At 31.8% G+C, this 25,565-nt stretch overlaps 1 protein-coding gene across 2 annotated transcripts in view; it reads left to right on the top strand.

Annotated features, from left to right (window-relative positions):
• Positions 1 to 25,565, top strand: part of LOC140050378 (ATP-binding cassette sub-family C member 5-like) — a 95,867-nt gene that overhangs the window by 22,871 nt on the left and 47,431 nt on the right. For both annotated transcript variants that reach the window (XM_072095541.1, XM_072095542.1), the window contains exons 4-6: positions 13,038 to 13,185; positions 13,944 to 14,177; positions 21,162 to 21,335. In XM_072095541.1, coding sequence (XP_071951642.1) covers positions 13,038 to 13,185; positions 13,944 to 14,177; positions 21,162 to 21,335 — 556 coding nt within the window. The remainder of the gene's footprint in view (positions 1 to 13,037; positions 13,186 to 13,943; positions 14,178 to 21,161; positions 21,336 to 25,565) is intronic.

The following is a 25,565-nucleotide window of genomic DNA, read 5'->3' as shown; positions in this document are numbered from 1 at the left end:
TAGTGTAACAACGTCATATTTGTCTATTATTAGGTGATCAATGTAGAATAAATTGATCACCTATCGTTATTGTATGAAATATTTATTTTAGGTGATCATTTAGAATAAAATGATCACCTATTATTAGGTGATCATCTTTCTATACACTATTTTGTGTATTAAACAATTATCTCAAAAAGTTAAATGTCAATGATCACAAATATTTCACAATATCTTTCAAACAATTTAACTTAATCCTAATAAGCTTTTCAGCATGATCACTCATTCGTGACATCATTTAATTTATATGCCACAATCACATTATCAATCATATCTCCATAACTCGTCATAAAATATCAATAAAATTCACTATACGTAAGCTTCAAGTGAAGGTTAAAATATTAGCAAATAAAAATGCATGCATACATAGGGTCATGCGCATAAAATTGTGTGTTAAAGTTTTAAAAAGCTGAAAATTGTTTTGATCAATTTAGAGCATGAATTAGGCCATTTGCATGTTTCAAAAAATTACTGCGCAAAAACATGCTTTTGCATAAGCGATATGTAAAAAATACAAATTGTATAAATCGCATTCTACTCACCATACTTAGTACATTCACCAAATTTGAGTTCATTCCGAATTGCACAAAAGTGCTTAAAATGGTAAAAAATAAGGCATAAAATGAAAATAATTCAGAATGCACGATGACCCCCAATTTTTTAACTTATTCTGGAAGACATAGTTGTAGATTTCACGTAAAAAATGTTGTGACTTCATCAAATGGCCACTTGAATTTAAAATGTTTTATCTTTCTTCATAGGTTATCACATTCAACAGAGCACATCTTGGTTATTTGTGCCCAATTTTCACTCAAATATCAGTATGTGCTTGATCAATCAATTATCTTTCTCATGACCATTTCACAGACACCATTTTTATTTTGATGATGTCATCACGCTTAAAAACTTGAATAATGTAGGTTGTGTAATTTCACCTACACTGTATATTTGAATATCTTACAGCTCTTCAGACTTGAATGTTACCTTAATGATTAAAACTTATTTTGAAAGAATGATGAAATGTAGATATGAATTCATATACAAATTAAGCCTATCGGATTTTGTGAAGTTATCACCTGGCCTGTTAAAGTTAAAAAGTAGTTTTTGTTGTCAAAGTTATGCAAATTTCAAAGAGCATGCACCGTGCTTCTACGTACCAAATTTTCTTCCAAATCTTATATTTATTTGCTCAATTTATTATTCGAAATTGTCATCTTTAAGTTTTTTTGGATAATGTCATCATACCCAAAAATAAGAACATGATGTGGGTCCCGTAATTTCACCTATGCTACGACACTATACGGTATATTCTATATGACACAACTCAACAGCACTATAAGTGTATATGCATCAGGTCATAAGATGGTGCACATCAACATTTTACACTCATATTCTAACATATTTTTAAAAATAAAATGTCATTAAAATTATCCTTTATCAAAATGATCACCTATAATTCGTCAAAGTGACGAATTAAATTCTAGATTTAATTTTGTCTGGACTCAACAATGGATTTCAATCACTCGGGTCTATATAAGATATGATTGATTTTTTTCAGGTATTTTATCTGTGTATGTGTAGTTGTTTCTATACAAAGAGGAATAAATACAAGGTGAAATAAAAAATTCCTTGTTGCAACTTGGTATTTTAGTTCAGACAGACTTAAAAGTAACATAAGGACAGACAATCAGATGGCATATTATAGTGACAGCAAGAAATAAGTAATTGCCATTAATGTAATATACAGATACTGCCTGCAAGCATATATAATAATTACGATCCTTGTAGTGGTATAGTCATGTGATGCAGTTTCAACCAATCATATTCCCGTATTTAGGCTATATAATATATTATATTACATAGCCCTGTCCAGTAAATATGGGAATGTGATGGCCAAAATGGCATCACATGGCTACCATACCTGCCATGGTGAATTAGATTTTGTTACCGCATTAGTGAAAAATGTAATTAAAATGTGAACCCTTGTAAATTAATGGACTCTACTAGAAAGCCCATTTTTTTCCTTGCAATGTAGACATTATATATGCGTCATCTCTTGAATGTGCTGTTTGTATTAATATTTAATTTTAGAAATGCCCACAAACACAAAAATTATGTCTTTATGATAGAAACTAACATATCCCAACTGTGCAATCGTGTGGTTGCTAAGATTGACAGTTTAGTTGATTCAATATGTCATTCATAATGCAAACTTCATCTTTTCTGTCACCAGTTTTTTCTTTACATTTTGTCTTGACTTTCTTAATTAGTGAGTTGGTGACCAAATGGACCCTAAGTTTAACCTTGAAAAAGGCACTTTTACTAATACAGTGCTGTAGTAAGTCCATCAAACTGAATTGGTTAACTAATTTTGTGGTTTCATTAGTAGGTCTAACAGATCCTACAGAGATAATAAATGGGTTTGCTTTAAAGACATTTTTATTAGGTGTGTATGTTTCAAAAGTATGATTGAATTGACCAGTAGTTTTACATAATCACATTTTGTGTACATAAAATAGCACACACTTAATTAGGCTGGTAAGTGAAAGCCATTTGTTATATAAATCTATAGGAAATCCTTTAATTAAAAAGAAATTATTTTGTAATAGGTTAAAAACAAATCGTTCATTGACAATGGATACAAATACAGTAGTTTTGTCTAAATCATATTTGCAGCAGATATTTATATTTAAGGTAAAAGGCCATCCTCAAATTTCCAGTAAATTTAGCTTTGTCATTTCCTTGGGCTACACATGCCTATAGTTACAGATTTTATTAAATTAAAAAACATGTACTATTTCATCTTTGATTTAATCATGAACTTACATAAATTTATAAGTTAATTAAATAATTAGCAAATGCATTTTGGTTTAATATCTATATCAAATCACTGTTTTTGTCCAATTAATTAGCCAACAAAAACGTGATAGCTTGTATGCTCCAATTGAGATAATTGAGGACTTCCTACTGCAGCAGTAAGCCTACAGTCTGTGACATTAGATCTAGACCATTCAACATTCTGTATCAATATGAAGGCATTCCAGGTGCAAGTGTGTTACAATTTAATTATTCGTATATGCATATTGTTTGTGGTTTTCAAAATTCTAAGATATATTAATAATAATAATTATTCACAAATAAATGTTTTAAATGATGACTTGTCACCACTATAAACAAATTATATTTTTTATTCATTCACTTTGATATGTAAATGTTTATTTTAATTAAACATACCAATTCCAGAATTTGTAAATTTTTTTACAGTGTTTTTTGTTATCACAAACAATAATATCCATTAAATAATGAAAATTTAGAAAATAAATATAAGATTACTTACAATTATTATTACAACTACTGTTTATTATCATAACATTATATTTATTATATAATCTAAATTAGATGAAAATATATTATTTGTATGACTGTCAAATCTATTGAAAATAATATGACATGTTTGAAATTTGATAGCCACTTGGTTAACAACTTTAACTTTATTTACAATTCATTTTTAAATTAACTATACATGATAAATAATAACTTGTGTATCATTTTTCAGTATTCAATATAAAGTTTTTTTTTTCTATCAGAATGAAAAATTTTTATACGGAAATAATAAAATGAGATATTGTATTTGAAATTGAAATCTGAGCCTTTACAAAATACAGAAAGTCAGTTTTATTGCATTTTATTTCATAATAGCAAAATAAACCAATGCCAGTTTTAATAGCCAAATTAGAAATCATAAAATTATCAAAATAAAACTGATTCATCCAATAATAAAAAGAAACTTGACTATACTATGAAAACTGCTAGTAAAATAATAGGAAGGAATTTCAATGTTGATGCAGTTTACAGGCGCGATGTTAAGTAAGTTAAGAAAATAATTGAAGATAACTCAACTTTCAAATCACAAATTTCAAAACTTTAATTTTAATTCAAAACTAAATCTAATTAATGCTCAATGATTAAAACTTCTTTTATCTTGTTTAAAAATCTCAATTATTTATGTTTTTACCTTTAAATGGGCTTACTTTAATTGTGTTAATTTGATTTTGATAATTTTAGGTTTAATTTTATATTTTCTTTTGTCAATTTATATACTGTATTTTGTTTACATTTATGTAGTTAAGAACTGAACCACTTTGGAAATCAGTACATTGTATTGAAAGTGTATTTCAGAATAAAGAAAGATTAAATAAAAATAAAATAAAAATAACTTACACCCATTGAATGATAAATATGTTGTTAATATTATCAGGTAGAATTCGTCCTTTAAATGTGCAATTCCACTCGATGTAGGAAATCATTTGTCCACAATTCTATTCATGTTTCCAACTCAACATTTCAAAGATAGTTGTTTTTTTATTCCTTCTGTAAATAGAACTTGTTTACTAATATAGTTTTAATGTATTGTATTGATATTTTTATTGTTTTATATATTGTATGTGTTTTTAAGCACCAAGGAAAACCAATTTCCTGTTCGCCTTGTTGTGTTCATGATAATAAAGATTTATCTTATCTTATTCATGGCAAAATCATTTAGCTCACAGCAATATAATTTTAGCTCACGGCAATATCATTTAGCTCTTAGAAATATCATTTAGCTCTTAGAAATTATATTTTGCTCACAGCAATATCATTTTGCTCACGGCAATAATGACATTTTTGTTCACAGTATTATCATTTTGGTTCACAGAAATTTCAGTAATTAAAATGAAATTGGATTAGTAAATACAATACACTTGTTGAGGCAATTCCGAAAATGTTGTTAAATGTAATTAAGAACAATAATCAACAACAATCAATATGGTTACAAAATGTGATGTCGATTAGTTTGGCCTGGTCAATGCGACAAGACACTCTGTCAAAACTCGCTACTCCTCAATAACGGCAAACTAGTTGAAAATATATCACCATGTGGTACATTATATTATATTTTTTGTTATTTTAAAAAAATATATGGATAAAAATAACGATTAAATTCCTAAATATTCACAAAATGTTGAAACGTTGATTCGAAAAACAAAAGCGTCAGCCAGGGGTTCGAACCTCGACGGATATTTTTTTTGGGAGTGGAGTTGTGGCTTGGTTGTTATGATGCTTGACTACCACTCCAAGGGTCCTGGGTTCAAGTCCCGTCACATGTCAGGATTTTTTCAAAGGACCAAATTACAACTCCACTCCCAAAGACTTGTAATAAGACTTTGTTTATGTAAAGCATCTTGTATATATGTTTGTCTTGTGAACCTCTGAGGGTCCCTAATGATCAGCAATAGCTGGATGGATCACCCTGATTAAATATGGTTAAAAAAATAAATTAAAAAAAATCAGAGAGCGTAATTTTTCTCTATAGCCAATCACAGTCAAGGATTCACAAATTCTTGTTAGAAATTTTAGCAAAGATAAGTGTTTATAGTATCGTTTTTTATTGAAATTTTAACATGGGTAGGTTAGGCCGTTTTTCACATTCTGAACTTCATGGCTAAATATCTCAAAAGTTTGGGTTGCGACTCTGCGCCGCTTTTGTGATGCCAGGCCTGATATAGATAACATTTTTAAAACAATTGATGGTAGTAAAGCTCTTTTAAAGAGCTCATTCTTGGCAGTGGAAATTATACGCAAAACCGCTCATATACAATCGCTACTTATTCCATTTATATAAATTAAAAATATATAATGAATAAAAAAAATTAAAAATCCATACGTGGTCGTTAAAGCTAATGTAGATGGTATGACCGCCTTAGGTTTGATTTTATGTATTTTATGTATAACATATATTTTTTGTGTTTTTGTGACGTTTTTCAGAAATATCAAAATGAATGTAGCATATATTGCTATTCTTTTCGATTATATTTAACTAGCATTAGTACCCATCTTCGACGGATATGAGCCCCGCTGATTAATAGATTTTTCAACATCGCCGAGGAAACTTGTCAACGTATGCAAAATTATAATATACGCAGGAGTTACAATTGAAGTTTCATTTTCAATGCTTTAAATCCATTGATACAAACAAAGTTCAACATTACATAAGTCTGGTAGGCTAAATGCTTATTATAAGTATGCAATGTATGCGGTCAGTAAAATTCATTGTAACAAAATAAATACAGAACATTTTACACTATATTTTAAATTCTTGCAAGTTTTGGGTATTTTATTTGTACTATGATTTTCTATTTGGATTTTCTATTTGGATTGTATACAGATTGCCTTTCTTCATACATAGTCTGCCAGTCTAAAGTGTTTTTTACAGGATTGAGGTCAAGCATCACATTGATTCCGAAACTCTGAGTGATATAATATTGATAGAATATGACTTTATAAAACTTTATGGAAAATGTAGTTCAAACAAAGGTTTGCAAAACATCAACTAGTCTTTATTAAAACAGTTTACATCACAACTATTTATCAATTGAAATATATTAAAAATGATGTGATCCACCATTTAAATAAGTAATTTGTTTCAAAAGAGATTATGTGTCTTATTTGAATAATTAGATAATTTTGGTGATTGACTTAAAACTGTAACAACTTCTTGTTTTTGTTTCTAATTGTGTTTTGCTATGGTAAATATCAATGTTTAATATGACTAAGTAATATAATGCATATGGATCTCATCTTGTCAATTGTATCAATTTACTGTTTGCTTTATGTATAGGATTTTCTTTAGCTCAGCATTTCTTATAATACCTGCTGACCCAGCTTTACATGCTCTTAATGTATTGATTTCAGTTGCTGACTGTATACAGTTTTGTTCTTAGGTTTTTGGGTATATTGTTTCAAATTTTCTATGGAAATTTATTTTTCTTTATGAATGTTTTTCTGATTATGAATTTAGCTATTACAAAAGCTCTGATAAATTTGAAGTAATAGTATCTTGTAGCTCATCATATGTACTCAACATTGGATACTCTTAATATATATTACTTAGTTTTAAAACATAATGGGAATATTATACAGTTGAACCTCCCTGCGGACAACTTTCATGAACGGCAACTTCAATAACTGAATAACTCATTTAAAATTTTGTTTGACTAACACTTCTTGACCATACAATTTTGTGTTTTATATAAACATATTGAACATGACAAATAACTGTGCAGTGGCGGATTTAGGGGGTGAGGGTGAATTGGGTGGCTAGCCATCCCCCTTATTTCTCGAAAAAAAAGATGCAACATACCCGCAACCGTCGCTAGGCGTGGATTCGATGCACCTGATTCTTTTTCAAATTAAGAGTAGGCCTAGAGCTAGGGTTGGCATTAGTTGTGTAAATAGGCCTACATAGTGAAAGAGCTAAGAGTTTAATTACTATTATGAATTTAAGAGTTTAAAAAGAAAACGCGATTTAGAATCTTGTTGTCTATAGCTCGCGCCTCGAGTGAATGCTGACGTAATCACGCTTCAAAAATACACCATTTTTCATTTCTTTTGATTACCACCTTGGCCCTCCGTGTGTGCAAGCGTTATTTATACCCCTGAGTAGAGTGTATAATAACTTTTTTTCTCACGTATGAAGGTTTTTTATATAATAATGGTATGCAGTATAAACGAAAAAAATAAATGAGAAACATGGTTTTCTTTTATTATTTCATAGGCATAAAATAAACATGAAATGTCTTGTATTGTATGGGGTATTCCTTGTACAGTATGTAGGTACACGGCCGAAAAAAAGTGGATGGTGTATTTGGCGTTTTATTGATTTGTGTTATAGACACAGCGATTATTGCAATCATTGTTAAATTACATTGAGTTCGGCTGTAGGGTATATATCTGAGGTTAACAGACCACCAAAACACAGTACACAACACAGTACACAACACATGCACTACCGCATTGCCAAATGTTTATTTCGTTTGAAGTATTTTTCGATCAAAGATTATCAGTTCGTTGAAAAAGATCTGTACAGTATTTAGGAAGGATTTATTTAAATTTATTACATAACATTTGTTATTAAATGTGATGGAAACAGTTGCTCTAGCCTATTTAACAGTGTTTAGGCTCAGGAGGGGGACAACCACTCCCGAACCCACCCACACTCGGTGCTACGCACCTCGTTTGCCACTTATTATCTTTATAATTGATGCTGCAAAATTCATAAACCCAACTTCATCAGACTTTGGAAGCTTATAACTCAGGTTCAGTAATAGCTATCACGTTCAACCTTGGTATTTTAACTTTTTACTTATTCCATGAGGTCATATTATAGAAATATGACTTATCTTATCTAAAATTATCCCTGTCCCTGCTTTTCTGAAGTTATCTACACTGCATTTCTTCCGTTTTTTTTATATCACCATGTGTTCGCATGAGTGGGTATATTTACTTCATATTGGAAATATATTATCTATGAAAATTAGTCTTGAGCCACAAACAAGCACAGGCTGATCAAATCAATAGAAATGGAATGGCATATATTCAAAGTTGGGATCAGATCTAAAAATAGAGAAAAACTCTTCATTTCTCATCACCGGTGTGGACAGTGAAAACTTGTTTTTAAATTGACACAAGTTAATTAAGACATATTTAATATCTACTTATAAATAAAATTTCAGCTTTGATACTCAATTCCTTCATTTTTTTTCAAAACTGTCGTATTTCATGCATTGATAATGTAACAGAACAGGACAATTTAGAAGGAAAAAAACAGGAAAAATAAATATGAAAGAGTTGGGTACCAAAGCTGAAATTGTGTACATATGCATTGTTGAAGCATCTGAATAAATAGTAAAAATTTAAAAAAACATTTGATTTGAACTGTCCACATGATGAGCTTATTATATAAATGATATTAGTTCTCTATGTAATGATCTACAAAATGAATATTGGTCAATTATCTATAATTGTGATCCTAAACTATCTTTTAATCTTTTCATTGAAAAATTCATAACAAACACCTTTCTATTAAAAAAACCTCAAAAAGTAAATCTTTTAAACAGCCATGGATGACAAAATATATTTTTAAATGCAGTCAACATAAACGCAAGTTATACAACAAAAAAAATTAACATATTTTTGTGCAAAAATGCCAAAGAGAAATATTTTCGCAATAAATTTGACCAAGCTAAATCTAATCTCAAAGTAACAACTAACATGGGATATAAAAAATTCAGCAAATAAATCTTAACAAAGATAAATAAATGATCTTTTAGTCCTACAAATAGATGATAATTGTATAGATAAAATAATTGATATTTGTGAACAATTCAATTCCTAATTTTCAAATATTAGTTCTGCCGTTGCAACCTCTTTAAGTGGGCAGCTGATTAACCATCTTATCTTGATAAACTATTAAAGTTTAAAAAACTAAAAATCACTGATATCCAAACAATCAAATCTATATTTTTATGTTTAAATTCCAAACCTATTCTTGAATTATTTTGTACCGCTACTGACACATTAACAATATAATTTTAGAAATCCACGCAAGAGGCTTGTACTGTAAACGCGAAATTTGGTCCGGCGCCAAAACTGGTCCGGTCGGATCGATTTTGGCGTTGAAACAGTCGCTAATACAGGTCCGGCTAGGCCAAAACTGGTCCGGCCTTCAAAATCGCTTATTATCCTTAAAAATGTCATAAGAAGCCTGGATAGTGTCCAAATGGTTGATTTAAACTATGCTTAGAGTATATACTGAATATTACCGTAAAATCAAAAAGAAATTATCGAAACGGAGAGATTAAAAATATGAGAATAAATCAGCGCTCGGTTTGGAATCTTCCATTATTCCATTGTAAAATTCGTAGGATAAAGTATTTTTCTTTGAGGGGGGGGGGGGGGGTTAGAGTAGTAAAAAAGGACTTTTCATTCATTGTATTCATATTTTGATTAAATAAGGTTTGATTATATATTCTCACATATTTCCTCATTTTATCGTTTCAAATTAACACATTTTCAGTATAGGCCTATCACCGGGCGGTTTAGAATTTGTTTTTAATAATATATAACTTTAACTTGCAATGAATTGGGTTTAAAAAAAGGGTTCTCATATAATTTTTTTTTTTTATATTCCATTTGAATCGATTTTGAATTTGTCATCTTCATGTTTGATTTTGATAACGTTATCATACCAATGATGTGTGTTTAAGAATTTCACCTATGCTACACTGTATAGGCCTATAGTAAATATTGTATTTTACACATAGGCAAACTCATCACTATAATAAGCGTATGCATAACATACATCAACGTTTTGCGATTGTATTTTCACATACTGCATCTGTTTTAAAATGAAATGTCAGTAAAATTATAAAATGATCACCTATAAATATTCTTCAAAGTGAGGAAGTAAATTTTAGTTATTCTTTGTCTGCATACATATTGCAAAATTTAGATTTCAGAAATACGATAGTAAATGAATTTGACATGAATTTAGACTAGCATGACATAAAAAAAACTTTTGTTGTTTTTTTAATTGATGAGGACTACTGAGCCTGCCTTTTCGCAAAAAAAAAAAAAAAATGTTCTCACTTATATTTATAAAAAGAAAAAACAAACGTTTATATTAAACCAAAAACCCATTGGCTGTTGGTACAGTTTTTGCAGGAAAACAAAATTGTTTTGATACATTTTTGTCAAAGTGAATAACTATTATGGAACATTACCATTTTTCAGGGGACAATACATCATCAATACATCAACAAATGTCCCTCCTAAAAACTTTAGGGTTTTTTCAAAATTATTAGATTATTAGCTAGATTGTGTCGTTAATATGATTAAGTTTGCTAATGCGCCATCTATTTCGTGTAGAAAAGTACAGTAGGCCTATATAATCATCTACATGATAATGCAAAATTACATTTTATAAACATTATACTTTGTGAGTTGTTTTCTCTAAAAATGTTCTCCTGGAAACTAGTTGAAGATATTTGGCTCAATTTCACAATGTTGTACATCATACTGATTGTCGGTAAATTCGCTTACAAAAATGACAGCATGTGAATCCAAAGCTCGCGGTGTAGCTTCATCTGTGTAATTATCCACAAGAGCAGCGTTTAAGGTTTCTTCGGTGATAGTCTCAATATTTGCGGGCGAGATATTTGCGTATTGGATGGTATGGTCTGCGGATGTACTTTCGTTCCGATGTGACGAGTAACCCCTCCTCTTTTTTTTCAACGTCCAAAACTGGCTCAAAATGAGCACAAACATTTGAAAGAACACATTTCTTTTCCCATCCACGAGATGTGCGACAGCTTTTTTCAAATGCGGTCCTGGGTTGCGGTGTAGGCCTAAAGATTTTTTTAAAAATTACAAATACTACCAGTAGGCCTAAATAATATTATTAGAGCGTAATAATTGAATTCTAAAAAGTTCATATTTGGATAATTTTGAGCAAATTTAACCCTCTTATTTTTCGCTAAAACTTGATTACGACACTATAAGATGATGACGCAACCCACGCGTACACCAACCAGTGATATTAGAGGGTAATAAGTAATTGAATTCTTAAAAGTCTATAATTTGGGGTGATAAAAAAAAATATCTGTACTATAATTGTTTTACCCTCCTTTTTTCGCTAAGACTATTACGAAACTCGTGGTCATTCGTCGTATAGCCAAATTCGTGAATGTGGGAACCGGTCGTTCCACTGTGGTGTCGTTTGTCGATTTTTGATCTTTATTAATGTTAGTATTGCTACCCATATCCATTGTTATTATCGTTGTTGTTTTATACTATTAATAATAAGAGGCCCTTGGTGGCCACTTGCACCCCAAAATGTGGACTGGAAAAAAAATAAGGCAGGTATAATTTCTTACAAAGGCTAAAAAAATGATACTGATAGCAGTGATGACAACAACCTAAAATAATAATACTAATAATAATTAACGTTCTATATTTTATTATTAATCATTATTAAATACGCCCAAGACGTATTCAGTTTGTACATAATATCTAAGATCTTAGAGACGTGACATAATATAAAATTACTAGAGGGCACTATTAGTTTTAAACGAACTGAACAATATCCCAAAAGCCGATTAGAGTTTCTTTTTAAATTATTGTTTCGATAATTTCTTTTCGTTTGTACGGTAATATTTAGTATATTTACTTTAAGCATAGTTTACTTTAACCATTTGAACTGTTTCAGGCTTCTGAACACATTTTAAAGAATAAATAAGCGAGTTTAAAGGCCGGACCAGTTTTGGCCTAGCCGGACCTGTTTTGGCCTAGCCGGACCTGTTTTAGCGGCTGTTTCAACGCCAAAATCGATCCGACCGGACCAGTTTTGGCGCTTGATTACGACCAAAATCCGTGACAGTACCACTTAACCAAATCTAAATACCGGACCAACTCTGTGGAATGATTTAGATTATATACTTACTGATTGTAAAACATTAACAATTTTTAAGAAATGTATAAAGTATTTTTATTTGTCAAATTATCATGAGCAAAGACATAAATGTTCTCTGCATATATTTTTTTTCATACTTTCCTTTTTCCTTATTAAACTAATTCTAATATATTGTTTTGTTTAGGGGTCTGATTGAGACAGGTTTGAGACAATGTACTATTTTTTGGTTGAATAAATATTACGAAACAAAAAAAAAAGCTTTTCACGTTTATTTATCTAGTCCCAACTTTGAATAGATGTTGATTTATTTCAAGTGATTGATTCTATCTTACTTATTTTTACTTATAGACAATGACGTACCCAAAATATGGTCACAGGATGACCCTGAAAATCACAAACAAATTGTCATTGGACAAAATGGCTACTTAAAAGTAATAAATCTGATGCCATGTCTATATGAAAAGTTGAATTCCAAGTAACAAAATAATGAAAACCACGCCCCCTTTTTTCGACGTCAATGTCTCAGAAACTACTTATCGTATGAGACTAATTTTCTTTGTGGGTTAGTTTTTCACATAGTGGATCATATTTGTGGAGTTTCGTCAAAATCCGAGTCAGATAGGTGGATTGACCCTACTGTACAATTATTAATTATAAAATGTTTTTTACCTTTCTATTTATTAATATTATTATTATTGTTATTTTATAGATTTGAAAAGCTTTGGCAAGAAGAACTAGCAAAACATGGTCCTGAAAATGCATCTGTTGCAACAGTCTTTCAAAGATTTCTATGGCGACCTATAATCATTAGTATAGCTGTTCTTGTTATAACCCTTGGTTCATGGTTTGCAGAAGCTGTAAGTAAATATTAAGTTACAGTTTGCATACCCCTTACATTTTAATAATAATAATTTTAATAAATTTTGAAATACATACTACAATAAACAACATTTTAAAATAAAAAAGTTTTTTGAATACATTTTTCAGTTCAGTTACACATTAATGTACATGGATTGAAAATGTAGGCATTTGTTAAAGATGTATGTCTGTCACCCAAAAGCATGACAAATTTAAGATTAATAAAAGCAGACTTTACATATAGACCATTTTGCAGTTTTAATAAATTTATTAACTTTTATTTTATTTAAAAAAAATTATTATTTCACTTATAAAAAGAAGAAACAGTTAATTTTAACCAAACCATTGTCTGACAGACAATTTAAATATGTTTTGCTGTTAATTACACTTTATTCAGGAAAACATTTTTTTTTTTCGATCCAGTTTTTGGTGAAAATGAATCAAACTATTAGGTGACATTAAAATGGCATATTAAAAAAAAAATTGAAAAAAGTATTTTTATTGGGACAATATATATCTTATAAGTTGATCAACTTCTAAAATACATATAAAATACGGAAATAATTAAAAGTTAAAACACTAGCGGAAAAGGTAGAAGTCAAAAAATCAAATTCATGTTTAGTTTAAAGTACCGTAATCATTCTTTAACGTTTCCATGTTTTATTGAATTATTATGATTATTCAAGTTTTATTGATGACTAGCAATTTTTTGATTCAACTAATAAATAACTGAAACATTTTATTTGTTATTAATTAGAGTGTTGTTGTACGCAAGTTGTTAGAGTATTCAGAGCAACCTGTGGCTGATTTGCAGTATGGCATTATCCTGGTTGTAATTCTCTTTATTTGTCAGTTAATAACATGTCTGGGATTTGCCCTTGAATTTTACTTAAACACACGATGGGGGATGCGTTTACGTACAGCCATTGTTCATGCAGTTTATCGTAAAATCATGCGCATTAGAAACCTAAATGGAAAGACAGCTGGAGAGGTTAGTACTATCTTTAAAGTTTTTAACTTTTTAACACAAAATAGACAGTCATTAAGTTCTTTTGCCAAAAGGCCTAACCAGATTGAAAATAAACTATTTCCGTGTTGTATGCTATTACGCTAGTTTACATTATTTCAGAGTTTTGTATTGTTTTATCCATACTTAATTACACTGGCATTAAAGATATTACATTAAATTGTAGGCCTTAATCAGCCATAGTCCGATTTCTAATCGAGGAGAAATTTCCCAGACGTACTGGGATTGATCGAGGATTCCTAGGCCTATTAGGGCCTAGCATGGCAAAACAATAAAAAAAAATTTTACCTTAACTGTAGATAGTAATGTCAAATTTATACAGATATCCACATAATGACGTAAACCATGTATACCACTTACAGACTTACTACGTGGGCTAAGTGAGTGCACCACCATATTCTATAAAAAAAAGTCAACATTAAAGAACAACTTGACCGAGGACCCTTATTTTTAAAACGTGTTAGGGATGTACATGATTTTAGAACAATCGCGAGATTAAGGATATCGCCACACATGCTCGCTGTACAGCCGTCGCCGTAAATTGCTGTGACATCACAGGTGCATCGCAAATCTACTCCAGATAAAGCAAAAGAAACAATAAAAAAATTAACATTTATATTTTTTATGATTTAGTGTGTTTGCTAGAAATTTGGCGATTCGCCAGACTTTGCCAGAAAACTCATGACGTAACTTTTGCGATGCACCTGTGACGTCACACCAATTTACGCCGACTGCTGTACAGTGAGCGCGTGCGGCGATATCCGTTGTTAAAATATGGTCCTCGGTCAAGTTGTCCTTTAATGCACTTGTCAATCCTATGACCCACTATATGACCCCCAGGAGAGGTGCATTATTTGCAAAAGCTAACTGTAGTGGTAGTACTGTAATAAAAGGTTTATCATTGAGTTGTACATACTGTATTTTATTTAATTCATTTTGAAAACACATTGAATATTTCTGGTGAACCTAATATAAATAAGGCACATAAATTATCAATGCTACTTTTCTTGTAGGTATAATCATGGAGAACTAACTTATTTCTCCATGGTATAATGTAATTGAATATCATTGTAGATACACCATTGAGTTAACACTGCCAATTTGACAGCTTTTTGGGGGTTAGTTTTCTTGGCTGGCAACACCCAAATGACAACAAGTTGCATACTAAGTTTTATGCTTTAAACAAGAATCATAAATCACTGATTTCATTGCAAAGGATATGGTTTATGACTGCATTTGCAGTGAATGTTAGTCAATGACTCCCTAGTTAATAACAGGAGCACCATGTTGTTTTCAGGTTCACTTGTGATAGGATCATAAGAACACCTACCATACTAACTATACATGCCTTGGTTACATAAAGTGTTTTATATCAGACTATCATACATGACTCAGAATTACATAATATTCTTAATTTGTACACATTATTTTATTTTACACAGGGTAAACATATTTTTTTTTACAATTTACTATTATTTAATTATTACATGGTGTCTGGTGAGTTGAAAACAGGTGAGTTGGGTGAGTTGAAACAGGCCTTTTTTTTGAGTGATCATAACAAGCTCTCTACCACATACTTTGCAAACAACAATTTTAAAAACAAAAATAGAATTTAATTTGTCATTTCGACGAATTATATTTATTTTTATAATTTTACTGACATTTAATTTTTAAAAACATGCACGTATGTTAAAATATGATCTAAAATTGTTGATTTATATATATTCATACGCTTATAGTGCTAGTGAGTGTGCCTAATATATGCCATAATATACAGTATGTATCTATATATACATTGTAGTATAGGTGAAAGTACGGGACACACATCATGTTCAAATTTTTTGGTATGATGGCATTATCAAATTTAACTATAAAAGATGACAATTTCGAAAAAAATAATGAATTGAGCAAATAAATATAATTTGGAAGAAAATTTGGCACGAGAAGCCGCTCTTTGAAATTGGTATAACTTTGACAATTAATAACTTACTTTTTAACTTTAACTGGCCATGAATGTCACAACATCCAATAGGCTTAATTTTTATAGGAATTCATATCTACATTTCATCAGCTTTCATAATAAGTTGTAATCATCAAGGCAACCTTCAATTCTGAAGAGCTGTGAGATATTCAAATATACGGCGAAAGTGACATTAAACGACCTACGTTATTCAAGTTTTTACTCATGATGAAATAAAAATGGTGGCAACTCATGAGAAAGTCAATTAATTGAGCAATCGCATATTAAAATTTGAGCGAAAATCGGGCACCAACAACCCAGATGTGTTCTGTTGAATGTGGTAATCTATGAGGAAAGAGAGAAAAAACCTAATTTTTAAATTCAAGTGGCCATTTGATGATGTCACAACATTTTATACGTAAAATGTGTACATGAATTCATATCTACAACTCAATGGCTTCCAGAAAGGTAAAAAAAAAATGGGCTCATTGTGCATTCTGAAGAATTATTTTCATTTTAAAAATGCCATATTTTCTACCATTTTCAGCGCTTGTCATTTTAACCTGCTCATGATTCATATCCTTATATAACCTACAAAAAAAGATAAAAAATCCTAATTTTTAAATTCAATTTGATGATGTCACCACATATTGTACGTAAAATGTGTACATGAATTCATATCTACAACTCAATGACTTCCAGAATAAGTTAAACAAATCGGGTCATCTTGCATTCTGAAGAAGTATTTTCATTTTTAAAATGCCTTATTTTTTACCATTTTCAGCACTTTTGTGAAATTAATGTGGTGCGCATTTTGTAAAAACATGTTTGTATAGAGTTATTGTAAGTCGGAATGGACTCAAATTCTATTTGATGTCATCATATACAGTAATTTGATTTGATCATATAATGTACTAAGGATTGTGAGTAGAATGTGATTTGTACAACAAATTTTATTTGCAAGTCAGATATTATTACACCATCACTCTCCGGTATATACAGCACCCAACACGAATCCCAGACAGTCTCATATCCAGAACGCAATAGTTTTCTAAATTAGGCCTGAATTTGAATATGGTTATTTGGGAAACAAGCAATAATATGCAAAGATTGTAAATTGTTATTTGTGAGCTTTCGCATCATGACTGTAAATGAAAGGAGACGGTAATTTATAAAAATATCTGCGCAAGCATAGGCATAAAGTATACACCATTCAATTCATTATATCTAATTATAAATTTAGCCCATTATATAATATACAAATAATGAATGTTTATGAGTGTAATGGTAAAAATAATGGCACGAGGTGAATGATGAAAGGTTACTGTATATCAACGAGGCAACGCCGAGTTGATATAACCTTTCATCATTCACCAAGTGCCATTATTTGTACCATTACACAAATACAAAACATTCATTATTTGTTTTATATAACATCTAAATAAATTCTAGTTATTTGAATCAAATAAAAGGTAGCCCTAGCCAAAGCTTACTACATTTCATTCACACACATTGATTAAAAACAGTAACAATACATTTGGTTTTTAATAATTTTATATTAAATGTTATATTTATATGGATTTCGTAAACACACCTACTTTTGTGTTAATTATGTCAACAAACGACCAAACAATCCTAGGCCTAGCAAGGCTAAAACGCCTAGGCTAGGCCTAGCCTAATACTAACATGGCCTAGAGAGGCTAGACCTAGCTTGGCTGAAAGGCAAAACTTCGACAGACAATTGGAACTTATCTAAGCTAATTATGGTTTTTCCAACAATTCCACGTCTTGTAGGGATGTCCCCATTAATTAATCAAAATCCTAAAAACGATCTAAAGCTAATTTAAATGCCTTTTTGAATGAAATTAGTACATAATGTCCAAATCGTACACAAATATCTGCTGCTGTTGCATATCTCGCGGTGGTGTTTACAAATGAAACTGAGACCAGACGACAGGTGGCGCTTTTGTATTTCACAGTACAGAGCCATATCATAGGATAATTTGTGTACTAGATTTTTTTTCATCCGCGAGACGTTTTTTTTTTCGTACACAAAAATGTTTCAAAAAGTACTATTAAACGATCGTTTAATAGTGTGTACTATTGCACGCCATGTGACCCACAATCGTCCAATCAAATGACAGGAATTTATTTAGGTGTTATATAAAGACTTTTATGAAACATAATGTACTGTACATTAGACATTTTTTTAATTTATTTAAAAAAAAGTTAATGGTCTGTAGTTTAAATTTTTGTGCAAAAGTAACCTTTTAAAATAATTTAATCTAGATACCTGTTTACTACTACAAATGCTACTACTAGGCTATAGTATGTGTTACATTTTTTTTAAAATACTCTACTTTGAAACACCTGTATATAGAATGACTGATTGGTTGTGCTGTTATTTCCAATATTTTAGCATTGTTGATTTGATATTTTGTGTTTATTTCTTCATACATTTGTGCCTCAACCAAACAATTTGAGCCGACTGATTGATTGTTGTGGACATTCCATTTGACGTACACGCACCTTTCTTGTTGGAAATTACCGTGTGTGTTATGATACGAATCCCCGGCGCGAATTGAAAAAAAAATTCCATTTACGTACAAGCACCCCTCTGGTAAGAAATTACCACGCTTGTTCATGCGTCTCTTATTTTAACCACATCCAACAGCGAAAAATATCCAATTTCAGGATGCCTTAAAACTCTTTAGATATAAATATATAATTAAAAGCACATTAAAATACAAAACATGAAACATACAAAGTTTGCCATTTTGTATCTTTCATGTTTGAGAATATAAATACTGTATAATGTACCACTCGGCGGCACTATACATCCATTTACAGATTTGTATTACTATATTACTTGACTATCTTTTTGATTCCCGAACCTTAATTATAAGATGGTGCCCGTCCATTGGACGGGCACCTGCTAGTAAATTTTAATATCTTACATTACAATGATTAAATCATATCCAAAATTTCGCAGTCATGAAAAAGTGTAATTTTGCCTGAAGGATATTGGATATGGTGACTAGACTGGAGATGATGTATTGTCTGTATATGTTTCAAAAAGTCAATTTAATACCAAAACTGACCAATGCTTTGCATTAACTCATTAGTCATGTGACTATGTATGCACTGCAGATGACCTCGTTGAGAATGATGTTGTTGAACCATTGTTTATTCATGTTATTAAAATCTTATTTGTGATATTGTTTTCACTGGCACTGTAGATTCATAAGAATGGTTCAATAGGCCAATCGGCTATAAAATATTTTGGTCTTGTTGCCAATAAAACAATTTTACAATGCAATTCAATTCTGGAATTTAGTGGTCCTTAAAATGAATGATTTAACAGTGGTTTTCTCTTAGATTACCAATATTTATTAGATTGTTTTTGAATTTGTTCAACAATATATTCCCAATTTGTAAACTAATCTACCAGGTTAAGTATAAGGGATAACCTGGCATCCCTTAGTTACTTTATAAATGTAAAATTATTTTTGTAAATGTGCAGCTTTTCTGTTAATATAAGTTTCCTCTGTCTACCCAAGAGTGGAAGTGGGTACCGGGTACCTGGTACCAATAGGTTGAATTGTTAAATTTATGATAAATTTACCCAGGAGATGAGTTTTAGATAAAGAAGTCCAGTCTTTTAGAAATTACATGACAGATGAAATACAACTTTGACAGACAATTATGGGTTAGAAAATATGTCAAAATAACAAACTATTTTCATATTAGTCTGTTATGTTCAGACTCACAGCGTTTGTTATTTAACTTATTATTTATTAAAATAAAAATAAAAACCAAACTTATATATTGCCAACATAAAGAAGCAGATCAAATCAGATAGTTTATTGCTTCAAAATGAATATTGCAGGCCTCCAACCATGTTCTGACCAATCTTTGCAAAATGAATTTTGAAAAGTTTTATAAGTTGTGCCATAACCATTTATTTTATTCAAGGTCAGCGTAACATTTGAAGTCTGATTAATTATTATTATAATTATATTGATTAAAATTATAATGAAATAACATAAATTTACTTATCAAATAATTTGATTACTTGTAAAACTAATAGATATCATAGTTTGGACAACTTTGCATTTATTTGGTAATATTAAATATGCATATTAAAATGTTGACCTTATGTCAACTGATGAAATTTACCTTATGTCAACTGATGAAATGATGTATTTGCTCTTTTACATTGCGTATGATTAACACTAACAGGATGAGAAAATATTAAATTTTGTTACATAAATTTTTATTTGGTTTTATAGGTATGTTATGATTTGTCAATATTGAAATTTGACCCTTAATCACAAAGGACTTTTTTCATAAGGTGATTAAATAGACACCTATAATCATAAGCATGTAATAAAAGACCAAATTGTGCTTCAATAAATTTGTTATTAAATATAATTATTTATTATTTATCAATTTTCGAACTTCGACCCCTTATATTTTGAAAACGCTTCCTATCCTGATCGATTACCTTCCAGATTTGTAATCTACTGAAAATTCTGGTCTAGAAAAGTTGGATGGCAATTTGTCCCTCCCCCCACCTCCTGCCACCGGACTATTACAAATCAATCTTCTGACAAAGTTATACTGTTATTCTTGACAAGAATTACAGATACACGTGCAACACAATTTGTGGAAAGAAGAATAACAAAGAAGAAGTTTAAAAAAAAGATCCCGACAATTCCAAGGGGTTAATTCACCACGAAAAACGCCCAAATAAGTTTGGTATTTTATCTTTGAGTTAGTGTCCGTGTGCATCATCTAATTTCGACTACACCATGTGCACTTTTTTGTGTTGATTTCAAGTCCCAAAGCAGCTGAAGTTATATTATTTCAATATTTCATCTTATTTCTATAAATTACCATTTCAATTACTGTAGGCCAAATCTCAATTTTAAAAATATATATATATTTAAATATACATGTTTTTGTTGTGTTTTATTTATTTGCAGATTATGAATCTGTGTACAAGTGATGGGCAACGTGTTCTGGACATGGTGTTATTTTTGCCATTTCTATTCGTTGGACCAGTGTTGGCTATTTCTGGGTGGATTTACACAGGAATACTGATTGGACCATCTGCTATACTGGGTACTGGAGTTTTTTTCTTATTTTTTCCACTTCAGGTGAGTTCAATTTTGAGAGATTGTATCTGGTAACACTGTTTAATACTAATATTGCAAATTGACTTCTCTGTGGATAATAAGGATGTCATTATACAACCAACCACGAATGAACATTACCCATGAAAAAAAGGTTATATTTTGAATAAAAAACATAATCTTTTTCTTTGTTGATTTGGACTTTAAAACGTCATTTACTAAATGAATAACCATAATATATATTATAATTTTTCTGAAATATTCCATATTTTCAAAAAGTTATCGCCAAAAATAGTTTTTGTAGTACCGGAAGGGATAGGAGTTTATTCGCATATTATCCACAAATTTGTTCCAAATGGGGCTATTGCACCTAATGGGGCTATTGCACCTAATGGGGCTATTTCACCTAATGGGGCTATTGCACCTAATGGGGCTATTTCACCTAATAGCAAAAACATTATTCTAAAATGAAATAGGAAATGCATTTTAAGTTTTACAGCAAGGAGTGACTGATGGTATTCACTATGCAAGAACTGAACCGTACATTCACTTATGTTTCCTTTTAGCCCCAGTTTGGTTAAAAAGTTCTGTGACCTAAATCCATGAACTAGAAAATATTTAGTTGTTTGCGCCATTTAGTGACCATCTGAGATGAGGTTAAATTGAGACCGCTATTGCTTTGTAGCTAAAAATTGCTCCACAGAAACCAATTTTAAAACTGGCTTTGATGATCGAGACTGGTGTTGCATGCATTATCCTTATTCGTCTACAAACAATTTTAAGTCTAGGTTATATTTTTGCACTATATTTTTGTTATTCTGTTCATTTTCAATAGTAAAATAATCAAATAAATAATATCAGTTTGACCAGTTTCTGACATTTTGACCAATGGTTGACATTTTGACCAGACATGAGATGCTGGAGTTCATGATTTGACCATTTTCTCAACTCAAACAACAATTAATTATTCCTCTTATTTTATTATCAAATATTGTCATTGCTGTGAGCAGTTTCTGAAGATGACAAAAGGTGAATGTGCGCTTGGTTGAAAACCTGTTCGTCAAAACGTGTTTAGGTCATTTTGGAAATAAACTACTGTATTACTGTTTTTAAAATAATTTCAACCTAATGTAATATACAATTACCGTTAATAGCACAGATTAATTATAAAAGGATAAAGTAATAGGGGTTATTGAATTGTTTGGTGGGGGAATGATACAATTATTATTATAAAATTATATTTAAAACAATATCCTACTGAGTATCTAATCAAATTAATAATGTACTGTAGTTTACAGGCATAAAATCATTCCATATTGTTTCTTTTTGAGCCTGAGTACTTGTTTCCTATATACTTATAGGGACAATATTATATCGTCTTGGCTTCTGCATGCTTTTCTCCAGTTTGACCATCTCCCAGCCAATGGATGCTTGCTTTTCCCCAGTTTGACCATCCCCAGCCAATGGATGCTTGCGTTTCCCAAGTTTGACCATCCCCCAGCAAATGGATGCTTGCTTTTCCCCAGTTTGACCATCCCCCAGCCAATGGATGCTTGCTTTTCTCCAGTTTGACCATCCCCCAGCCAATGGATGCTTGCTTTTCCCCAGTTTGACCATCCCCAGCCAATGGATGCTTGCGTTTCCCCAGTTTGACCATCCCCGAGCCAATGGATGCTTGCTTTTCCCCAGTTTGACCATCCCCCAGCCAATGGATGCTTGCTTTTCCCCAGTTTGACCATCCCCCAGCCAATGGATGCTTGCTTTTCCCAAGTTTGACCATCTCCCAGCCAATGGATGCTTGCTTTTCCCCAGTTTGACCATCCCCCAGCAAATGGATGCTTGCTTTTCCCAAGTTTGACCATCTCCCAGCCAATGGATGCTTGCTTTTACCCAGTTTGACCATCCCCCAGCCAATAGATGCTTGCTTTTCCCCAGTTTGACCATCCCCCAGCCAATGGATGCTTGCTTTTCCCCAGTTTGACCATCCCCCAGCCAATGGATGCTTGCTTTTCCCCAGTTTGACCATCCCCCAGCCAATGGATGCTTGCTTTTCCCCAGTTTGACCATCCCCCAGCCAATGGATGCTTGCTTTTCTCCAGTTTTACCATCCCCCAGCCAATGGATGCTTGCTTTTCCCCAGTTTGACCATCCCCCAGCCAATGGATGCTTGCTTTTCCCCAGTTTGACCATCCCCCAGCCAATGGATGCTTGCTTTTCCCCAGTTTGACCATCCCCCAGCCAATGGATGCTTGCTTTTCCCCAGTTTGACCATCCCCCAGCCAATGGATGCTTGCTTTTCTCCAGTTTTACCATCCCCCAGCCAATGGATGCTTGCTTTTCCCCAGTTTGACCATCCCCCAGCCAATGGATGCTTACTTTTCCCCAGTTTGACCATCCCCCAGCCAATGGATGCTTGCTTTTCCCCAGTTTGACCATCCCCCAGCAAATGGATGCTTGCTTTTCCCCAGTTTGACCATCCCCCAGCCAATGGATGCTTGTTTTTCCCAAGTTTGACCATCTCCCAGTCAATGGATGCTTGCTTTTCTCCAGTTTGACCATCCCCCAGCCAATGAAAGCGTGCTTTTCCCAGTTTGACCATCCCCCAGCCAATGGATGCTTGCTTTTCCCCAGTTTGACCATCCCCCAGCCAATGGATGCTTGCTTTTCTCCAGTTTGACCATCCCCCAGCCAATGGATGCTTGCTTTTCTCCAGTTTGACCATCCCCCAGCCAATGGATGCTTGCTTTTCCCCAGTTTGACCATCCCCCAGCCAATGGATGCTTGTTTTTCCCCAGTTTGACCATCCCCCAGCCAATGGATGCTTGCTTTTCTCCAGTTTGACCATCCCCCAGCCAATGGATGCTTGCTTCGTGCACATGCGTAATGTTTTTTTTATAGATATCTTTCAGTAATGTATTTGTATCAACATCCAGTTGTAAAGTGATTGTTTTGGTGTACTAGGCCTGTGAGAAAACTTCCAATTAATCTTTATTTAAGTAGGAAATTGAATTAGGCTATAATCATGTGTTATTTTTGTATAAGCTTAGAACATCGTACTCTTCCCTGCCAATGACCGAATATTACTTGATGTGGAGTTTGGTTTAACTGCTTATAAACCTGGTATAAATTTTAGTTAATTTGAGGATTTAACCCACTAGATTACAAATCTTGATCTTGATATGTATACAGGCCAAATAACCACAGAGAAATACAACAATATCCTCTGTCTATGGTACTTACCTGTTAATATAGAGTAGTTGGAAATAAACAAATTGTATAGGGTCCTTTGTAAGAAAAAAAAAGTGTGAAACAGATGTCATGCAAAAGAAGTTAATCCAACTATCAGAATAAAGCTCCATAGTTCAATTAAGTTTTTTGTTTACACTGTTTAATAAATGTTTTTTAACAGAAACTTTGTTGATACAAAATTAATCTGCATTCTATTTTCCACAAAAAAAAAATGTTTTTGGTATTTATTTAGTTATATTGTCCCCCTAAAAAATAATTTTTAAAAATATTTTTGTATATATATTTTCTGTATATATACACACAACAGTCAAAGAACATTAATTCTAAACCGCCCGGTGATATACTGAAATTTAATGAAATAATTTGAAACGATAAAGATGAGGAAATCTGTGAGAATGAGAAAAAGTCTCCCCAACCGAGACTCGAACTCGGACCGCCTGCTTGATATGCAGATGTCCTAACCATTAGACCACTGGGGCTTTCATGGTATTGTTCGAACTCGATAGGATAGCGACTATTTAACAATATCGGCGTGGTACGGCGGAACAGAACTAGTCCTCAGTTGTACGCACGCGCAACAGAGATCAAATTGATACGCCCTCATCTTTCAGTATTTTTATTCACGAAGCGGGATCTCCGAAGAGATATTTTATATATATTTTTAGCATGTTGTAGGGGCCAAGTTCACCTTCCCCCCCCCCCCCCTTTTCACATTCAAATATCAATTGTTTTAATTGCCATTTCTTTTTATTAGGCCACACTGTTACAGTAATTAGTTCCATGGACAGTTCCATAGGTTATGCAAAATGATTTCTATTCAAGAATAGGTCTTAGGACAAATAGAATATAAAAACATATTTTTAATACCTTTTCCACACTCTTGCATAATTAAATTTATTTATGATTATTCATGATGTGTATGCAATTAATTGTAAATGACAAAGTGGATCTTATCTGACAGCTGTGTTCAATGAATGAGTAATTTAATGAATAGTGTACATTGTT

Source organism: Antedon mediterranea, chromosome 5 (genome assembly GCF_964355755.1).
Source record: "Antedon mediterranea chromosome 5, ecAntMedi1.1, whole genome shotgun sequence".
Lineage (NCBI taxonomy): Eukaryota > Metazoa > Echinodermata > Crinoidea > Comatulida > Antedonidae > Antedon > Antedon mediterranea.
Note: the sequence above shows the minus strand (reverse complement) of the source record. Positions and strands in the feature narration are given on the sequence as shown.